The following is a 9,539-nucleotide window of genomic DNA, read 5'->3' as shown; positions in this document are numbered from 1 at the left end:
TCCATCAAAAATCTATTTTATTTATTTAATTCTATCCATCCATCCAAAACACTTTTGAGAGAGCTTAGGTGTGAAACTTAAACAAAAATCTATGCATTTGGTTAAAGTAAAACATATAGAACGGTTAATGAAACAACTCATAAGCCACCAGATTTAGTAGCACATGAGATATTTTGGCAGTACATATCAACAAAAAAACTATTGAAAATACAGTTGCTAAAAGAATTTATCTGGAGGTTAGTTGAAAAGCCTGTATCAACTTAATATATATAAAAAACAAACTGTTAGTAGTCTATTTCTGCTGTGGGAGGCCCATGTCCTCTGAGAGCATGAAATGTTATTGTTGCTTTTTTCCATAGTGGCTTAATAATACATTTTCAGAGTGGAATATATAGTAGAATCTACTCTAATTGGAACCTATTCTAACAAGCCATTGTAAGTGCACATGGGGAACTCGGTAGCTGCGTCGTACACTATGAAACAGAAGTTACTGCTGTGATACACTACTAGGACACGGAAGAGATAGTGCTGCTCCCAAGGACAGGACCAGGGTCCCTCACACATGGTTTATATGCGTATCAAACTACATGGTGCTTTTCGGAACCAATCAGTAAAACAGATCCTTTACGCTTTGCTCTTCTCTGACGTCTCTGTGCCTGCATTCGCCCTGCCCGATCTGAAACGTTGACTCAGCTCTGCCGACAATACTGAGCAGCAGGATTTCTGTGAGGAGAGAAAAGGGAGACAGAGGAGAGGAGAGGAGGAAGAAGTGTGAGTAGTAGGGGGAATTATAGGAAGAAAATTATGCTATGCACTGCTACCAAGTACTAATTGAGTGTATGTCAACTTCTAACCCACTGGGAATATGATGAAATAAATAAAAGCTGAAATAAATCATTCTCTATACTATGATTCTGACATTTCACATTCTTAAAATAAAGTGGTGATCCTAACTGACCTAAAACAGGGATTTTTTACTGGGTTTAAATGTCAACAATTGTGAAAAACTGAGTTTCAATGTATTTGGCTAAGGTGTATGTAAACTTCTGACTTCAACTGTATATATTTTTTAAGTCCATTCAATATCCTCTCCTCATGTTCCCTTACCTTCTGGTCCTTGGCTTGGTTGCGGGCCTTGGAGGCAAGCTCCAGGAGGGCAATGAGGAGGCCCAGGCCACACCCCAGGGCCAGCAGCATGAAGAGGCCCCTCAGGAGGTGGGCCTGGAGGGCCTGTGGGGCTTGGCCCCCCTCTGGCATACAGCTATTGGCCCACCACTTACTCTGCAGGTACGCCAATTCCCCAGACTCACTCAGCTGCAGTATGGCCACCGTTATGTTCTTCATCATAGGGGAGCCTGGCAGGGAATGAGATGGAAGGAGGAGGGAGGATACAGAGGGAAGGAGGAGGAGAGAGATGGAGGGACAGCAAGTGAGAAAGGGGTTTGTATGTGTTTGGGTGCATATCAAGAAATGAACTGAACTTTGAATACTTCAGATATTCATCACTACAGCAGACCACCCATAAAAACACATAGACAATGTTCCCAATGTTGCCTATTGATAGCACAGCCTTCCATCTATGGGGTGTACAGTGGATCCAGCTGCTAGGGGCTCACCTAGGGGTGCTGCAATGCTGTACCCTCTCATGGCAATGAGTTCACTGCTCCGGATCAGGTTGCAGTAGCGAGCCACAGCTATGTCCAGAGACGCTGCCTCGCCAATGAAGGCGTAGTTGCCTTCCTGGGCACGTCGATTGCCCTCTTCCACAGAACGCACACAACTCTTCTTCCTCTCCATGTGCTGGAAGATGCTTCGGTAGGTGGGGTTGTTGGAGTTCTAGAAATGGGAGCGAAAAGGGAATTTTAGAAATGCGTCGTTGGTCAGATGATTTTAGGCCATAGTTGTTGAGACATTAGCGATTCTAGTTGTAGGTGTACGTTTTTATCCGAAACTCACTATGGAAGGAAATGTAAAGAAATATGTGCAGGTATAGACAATTTAGCATTTTTGTACATCGATTGACGTTTACTAAGGAATACATTTGTGCGGTTTCTTTTTAAAGCCACACGTACTTTGAAGAAATTGAACGTGGAGCCGCCTTCCACTGTTCCATAGTCAATGACGTCCTGTCTGGCCAGCTCATCGAAGTTCATCACCGAGACGTGTTTGGTGTCCGCACGTAGCATGGTGTTGAAGTTGCTGAAATAGCAGGCCAGGAGCACCACCGCAAATACCCACCAGATGGCGCTGATAATACGGCCAGACAAGCTTTTAGGGTGTGGGCCAGCACCTGAGAACGCAAACCATAGAGATCCATTATATTATGTAAAATTGTATTCTATGATTGAAATTTGAAATGGGACGGATCACTTAAGAACATATTTGAAACTTCTGTTGGGGAGACTGAAAAATGCTTTTCATTTTAGAACCTCAAACTTATTTTTGCTGTCACTCCATCACTTTCTTCTGGACTACAAAAGAAAGTGTGCAAACTCCCATATTATCCGTCCTAGTTTTCTCTTCAGACAAGCAATGTAATGTAGAACATAAAAACATAATAACAGAAGATATAGATTGCTCATACGTATAGCCCTTTATACGGGTAGGAAATGGCAGATCTGGACACTGATAAGCGCCTAAATTAGAACACAGTGGCTGTACAGAAACATGCTTTGCATGCCGTCAGAGCTCAGGGTCTCTGCTTCACAGCTCTGAATGGTTTTTTTGTATGTTGTAGTATTTTCTCATTAATACCTGCGTTCTGTTTTGTATGATGTAACAATGTAAATTGTTGATCTGTATTTTGAATAAAAAATACATTAAAAAAATACAAAGTTCTGAATGGGTTTTGTCTGACAGCTGTTCTGAATTTGAGCACCGGGCGGGACAAAAAGTTGCTCCCACCTCTCCAGCTAACTGCTAAATGGGTAACTTGTGCAATTTGTTTGTTGTCTGAGTGAGGGAAATGCCGTACATTACGAGGCCTCTATGTATTTTGAGGATGATAATAAATACCGTTTTGATGTGATACAAGCAAGCCAAACACCCGAGTCCAAATGTGCACTTCACATTTCCATATCATAAAACTCATGTCAAATATGGTTTATTTATAAAATACTTGTTATATATTGGTTTTCGATCACAACAGAATCACAAAAAAATATATATACCCCCCCCTCCCCAAACTAAAAAATAAAATAATTAACCTAAACAGGCCAACAATCAGCATTTCATAAAACAATATAATTGGTACTATGGTAAGTAATTGTTGACCCTAATAAATTACAGTCATACAAAAATAATACTAATGATAAAAAAATTCAACAAACAAAAAAGCAAAGGCAAGGTATCCTTTGTTTGGTGTTGGCTTGAGCATGTATCTGAAGTGTTATTCATTTATTTACTTGTTTTTTGTTAAATCTCATTTGCTTGTTGTTGGCATCCCACCTTGCGTTTTCATCGTCTGCGTGTATTACACACACGCACATACGCATCAACCGGCGCGCGCACACACACACACACGCACATACGCATCAACCGGCGCGAGCACACACACACACACGCACATACGCATCAACCGGCGCGCGCACACACACACACACGCACATACGCATCAACCGGCGCGCGCACACACACACACACGCACATACACATCAACCGGCGCGCGCACACACACACACACACGCACATACACATCAACCGGCGCGCGCACACACACACACGTGTCCATCCACACCCGTCCACTTAAAATATGTTTTATCTCCTGTTAGCACCTATAAATATTTCATAATATAATGTCAGTCTTCGTATTATTTATAATTTAGCTAGTCATGTTGCAACAGAACAAGCTTTCAAATTATGCCCACCTGACCCAGATTGTCATTTATTAAGGACGGTTTTGTGTAATTGTGTAAAGGAGGGGATGCATGGCTATGTTAAAAATAAATAAAAAACACAAATCTGGGCGATTTGGCTCATAACTGCGTTACCTTGCAGTGTCAGGGCTCCGGTGATGTACCAGAAGCTGTGCAGGAGGGTGAAGCTGTGTTCGTCTGTCTCGGGATCCGCCCACTCACAGGGGCTTATCCTGAGGGGGTAAAGTGAGCATTGAGATGTCTTTCTTTACAGAACTTCATTCTCTGGACAGGGGCCAAACCAGATTCTTAGAAGGATGAATTAGCAGTGTAGTTTCTACTTCCATTGACATGCTCTATTATCAACCACCCCCATTTCCCACGCCAGAGTTGTATACCGGACATACTGTAGCCTATATGTTTCATAGTTTTACGCATTATTTGTATGTTGACATCTTCGTATGCAAAGATTCTAACTTCTACGTATTTGTACTTAGTCTCGTTGACTTTAATGGATGACTGACAGACTTAAGTGGAAGTTAGGATTCACCCCGAAATGACTAGGGTTTATAGCTAGCGGCTAGATTAGGAATGGGGCCCAGTTGATGATGATATCTCACCTGGCCACCAGATAAATGCAGAGGCCAGTCACCAGGAAGGCCATGAGGACACCCACCCACATCTCCGTGGAGAAGGGGAAGAGGAAGCTGACGAAATGGCTCTCCTCGGAGCCCAGGTCCTTTCTCAGGATGAAACCAACACCGGTCTGCATGAAGGGAGTGCTCATCTCCACCGACAGCTCCCTGGTTGCTGTGAGTGTCAGCGGGGCGACCGCCAGTTCGGCCTCCTGATAAATAGGAGCAGACACACAAACACACACATACATCACACAGTGACACACACACGAGCAGGAACACACACAGGAGTAAGGAGACAGACACAGGAACAGGGAAAAACAAACAGGAATAGGGACCCACATACACAAGTGTGAGTGAGTATATCCATGCACGGCCTACTGAACAGAGGTCTGAATGACTTAACCAATCTCCCAGCATAGAGTATACCACCACCTGCTACTTTCTGTCCAGGTCACTCACCCCTCGGATCACCTCCCCGATCATCCCGAGCCAGTTTCCGCTCTCATCCTGTCGCCCGTATTTGCCGTCCTTCACCAGGTGCACTTCGTACTTGAAGCCCAACTTCTTGGCGATCTCCGCAAGCAGGTCAATGCAGTACCCCTCCAGCTCAGACCCTTGGGTCATGGTGAATGGCTCTTGCTGGTGGGAGAGAATCCGACAAGTGGATCATAAGTTAAAACATGCATTCCATCATAGAGTTACATTAAAGTGGTACACCAGTCTCCTTTCCACCACATGTAACTTCTGATTGACTTTACAAAAGGCACATCTCAGTAGGTAGTCCGTGTATGTCATGAGAGATCAGAATCGTGTGACCTGTGTAAGCACAGCCATGGAATCACAGCCATGGAATCTAATCTGATTGGGCAAAATATCAGAATTGGGCACCTTATGTTGTTTTTCCTGTTTACACATTTGGGGGAAATCAGGTATCAGATATTTCATTACATCGGATTTGGGCTGCATGTGTAAAAGAAGCCACAGTGTCATTCGAACGGGTGTGCCCAAATAAATGCATTGGAGTCATTATGATAAATATGAATTTGAAATATAAAAATGAATGTTTGCTGTATGTCTGATGATATGCATAACAAACCATTTACAATATGATAATATGATTGCGATAAGTATTAGTATGATGTGTAATAGCTTACCAATATAGTGGTGATGGATAACGCTGCAGGCCCTGGAACAAAAACCAAACACGTCAATGTGTACACACTGCTCCTTAGTCTGTCTGTGTAATGAACGTTAATCCCTTCTCCCGGCCTTGCATTGGTTCATTTGCTTTGACTGGTAGAAAACTAGTGGAAGTTGCTTCTTGAGTGCTTCCAATGTAAGCGTATCATCTTACCATGTTATGCTCTGTCCTCCCTTCCAACTTCAGGAGTTAAGACCCAAGAGCCAGGATAGAGAAGAATGGCTGTATTGTACTGCATCTTTCTAACAAAACACTTTTCTCTCCAATGATAAGGAGTCCATTTTGGGGGTAATGTAGGGGGACATTAATGGGGTACAACAGGACTGTTTTGAACCTCCTGTGGTGAGACTAAAATGGGCTCCTACCCACCCCGCTCTCCCTAAAGGCATGTTCTGGGTCCCTCCAGCAGAAGAAGCAAACAGTCCCCCCTTCCAATCCCCCTCCCTTATGCATGACACTGAAAGTTTTCCTTGCCGTAGACTGACTGTGACCAATGCCATTTCAGCATGTCCGTCTCAAGAACTAACAAGCCCTGCCAGGGTTGGAGGCGGGGAAGCGGAGGTGCTGGGGAGCAATCGCTCCACATACAGTGGTGGGCCCAGTCGGGGGTGCTCCCTCGGTATCGTATGGTGTCAGTGGCATACTGACACACATCAACAATAATTTGTAAAAGACCTTTGGCATCGACCTACAAGCCCACTGAGATGTCTGTCATTTCACGGGCCTGCCCCGAGCCATTGTCTGCAAGCTCAATTGATTTATCACACTCTTTTGTTGGCCGTGGCAGGCATCCTCTTGGACGGCTCGTGAGAAATGGTCAGGCCTCAGATCTGATGAGGCCCCAGGCTTTGTTAGGGCTCCAGCCGTCCAGCCTCGGTCAATGGGTAGAGTCAGATGGGGCACCCTCCCGTAGGCTAGGGCATGCTGGGATGCTGGAGGAATTTCACCTATGAAGGCAGCACTAGAGAGCCATTGCCTGCCACAGCTTGGTGGTTCAGTATGTTTTCTAAATGCATTTTCAACCCTTATTCACAAAATTCCTATAGATAACCTAAGGTACTTCAGAGGTGTCTTGACCACATACATTATACCACTAGGGGTCAGTGTAATAAAAGGTTATGGTTAATGAGTACCCTCGACAGTAGCAGGGAGGAAGTAATACTGGGGGATTAAGGTTGAAATTGCCCTCAAACACAGATCCATGATCAGATTACCCAACCCCAAATCCTAACCGTACCATTAGGAGGATTATAAAAAATATTTGAACCTGAACCAGTGGCAGCATTCCTTGGAAACCTTATGATATATATGTATATATTTACCAGCAGTGCAACACCCAGATAGCAGTGCCACGGCACACACGACCAATCCAATCAACGCTTTCATGTTGTCACCTTCTGAACCTGAGAATTATAAGAGGTGACAACTCATTTTCAATGACCCAGGTGACCTTACATTTGTATTAATTTTTGATGATTAGATGCTCATGGATTTCAGTTTATATTGACCTCAACATGAGTGTAGTGAAATCCTTGAACTTCAACATTGTAAGCTATGGGTCAAATTCAACAAAATTACTACAAACCGACAACTATTGTAGAAATAATTATACTATAAATGCAGAGGTATTTTTCTATAATTTGAGGGCAGTAATTCTGGTTATACTATACCTTATAGTGCTCTTATTAATGTGAAGTGATTCCTGTTACACTGTAACATGTATTATAGTGACTCATTACTACATGTTTCTAAAACTCTACTCAAGGTTACTCCAGGTCAGGGTTACGGCTAATGTTAAAGTACAGTGTACTGATAATACACTACCTGTTAATACACAAGTACACAGTAATAAGGGCACTGTAGTGTAAAGTGTTATAGTACTTCCCTGCACAAAAAAAACAAGAAAAGCATATTAACCTTTCACTTAAAAAGAAAATATATTTATTGGCTCAGGGGATAACAATGAGATTTCAATGTGTAATTCTTTTAACAGATGCATTTTTAGCACTATGTGCGAACCAAGTACAATGCACTGGGTTATAGTTCAACACATGGTTTAGTCTATTCGGTTAGTCACAAGGTTCAAATTCAACTTTACTTCTTATAAAAACATTGGAAATCCTAAACCAGAATTTCACATTGGAATTCAAATGTGGGGGTTGTAATGCAAAAAAAGCATAATAAACCATGCCTCATGGCACATGCATATGTTCATTAATAGATCACAAATGGAAGAGAAAAAATGTCAAAATGCTATTAAGAACAACATCAATAAGATGCTGCTATCAAAATTCACTGTAAAAGTGAATAGCACTGTCTGAATGATACCAATAAGGTTTCCTTACCTTAGATATTCTGTCTTAGTAAAGAAGCAACTCTGGTGGAGTGGAAGGACGCAAACAAAGTAGTTAATGGAGAGGGAGGGATGGTTGGGTGCAGTGCAAGAGGGTCAGATATCACAACCACACGCAACCCGAAATTATAAAGGGGTTGGACATGGCAGTAGATGTGGAGGACTCGAAAACATGTGGGTTGCGTCCCAATAACCTCTCTAATCTAATCTCCTTTCTCCCGAAGTGTGCACTTGTTCACTTCCCTTATTGCACAATAGCAGGTATAGAGTGATGCACATCAAGTTGGAAAATGCTTGTTTTTGTCAAGTTAAGTAAGAGAGCCCCAACCTCTCATTCCCCCACTTAAAAAAAGGAGAAGAAAAAACAAGTTCTATCACGACTTCCCCCGAAGTCGGTCCCTCTCCTTGTTCGGGCGACGTTCGACGTCACCGGCCTTCGAGCCATCACCGATCCACTTTTCATTTTCCATTTGTTTTGTCTTTGTTTTACACACCTGGTTTCAATTCCCCAATTACATGTTCATTATTTAACCCTGTTTTCCCCATGGTTTTTGTGCGTGATTGTTTTATGCATGTTGGGTCCGTTATTTGTGGGCTCGGTATTACGACATGTTATTGGAATTGTTTAGTAAAGTTACTTGTGTCACTCATTTCTGCTGTCCTGCGCCTGACTCCTCTGCACCAGCTACACCCAGACCACTACAAGTTCCTAGTAGCCAATGGAGAAAGGGGAGTTGGGTGCAGTAGCACACCCATACAACGCAGGAGATTTGTGGTTGTTTGAATGGAAGAGGGCAGTCCATAAGCGTAGACCAAGGATATCAAGGATCTGGAAGGATTCTATATGGAGGAATGGTCTATGATCCCTCCCAACGTGTTCACTTTCAGTTAGTCAACTTCCTTACAACATAATATGGGGAGTCGCACTCGCGACTTCGGTTGATGAATATAAAATCACGCCTGACAAGGCCAATGAAATCCACACCTCGCTGGAATCCCTGCCTTCCTCATGTGATAAGCATGAGGCTCGGTTGAATCCTTCAATTATTCCGCTCTTTACCTCAGTGTGAACAGGAATGATTTACGCTACTAAAACAAACAAATGGAACATGAGACAGTCTTACGATGTGCCGACTAAAGTTTCCCCTCTGGACGTTGTGTGCTGGAGTTTGTATGGTTCCCATAGTTTCCTAATCACAAACAATTAGTTATTCTTCAGATTGTTTGGACTGGCTTTAGTAATGATTATGAATGCAAAAGATGCGAACTAGATGACAAAGGCTAAGCCGGGTTAGGGTTCGCGCCCATGCCCAAATGTTGTCTTGTATGTCCCGGTGCATGCTCTGCTGTGCCCTCATTCAATTCAGTTCGTGTTCAGGACGAGGGGACGGCTGGCACTGAGCCCATACTCGTCCACACACAGGTTCTCTTGACAATCATGTAGAATTTTGTTTAGGTGGCTTGGTGTTTCCTACAGTGACTTCCTCTCCCGG

General features: G+C 43.2%; 1 protein-coding gene across 1 annotated transcript; it reads right to left on the bottom strand.

The window, feature by feature from the left end:
* si:ch211-251b21.1 (uncharacterized protein LOC571720 homolog) lies at positions 1-8,304 on the bottom strand. The gene is made up of 10 exons (XM_064955901.1): positions 8,039-8,304; positions 7,016-7,096; positions 5,647-5,678; positions 4,952-5,131; positions 4,475-4,701; positions 3,990-4,087; positions 2,073-2,290; positions 1,617-1,836; positions 1,108-1,355; positions 1-723 (listed from the first exon to the last, which is right to left on the bottom strand). The coding sequence occupies exons 2-10, from the start codon at positions 7,077-7,079 to the stop codon at positions 625-627; spliced, it is 1,386 nt and encodes a 461-aa protein (XP_064811973.1). The 5' UTR covers positions 7,080-7,096; positions 8,039-8,304; the 3' UTR covers positions 1-624.
* Positions 8,305-9,539: the final 1,235 nt, after the last annotated feature.

This window comes from Oncorhynchus masou, chromosome 33 (genome assembly GCF_036934945.1).
Source record: "Oncorhynchus masou masou isolate Uvic2021 chromosome 33, UVic_Omas_1.1, whole genome shotgun sequence".
In the NCBI taxonomy this organism is placed as follows: Eukaryota; Metazoa; Chordata; class Actinopteri; order Salmoniformes; family Salmonidae; genus Oncorhynchus; species Oncorhynchus masou.
Note: the sequence above shows the minus strand (reverse complement) of the source record. Positions and strands in the feature narration are given on the sequence as shown.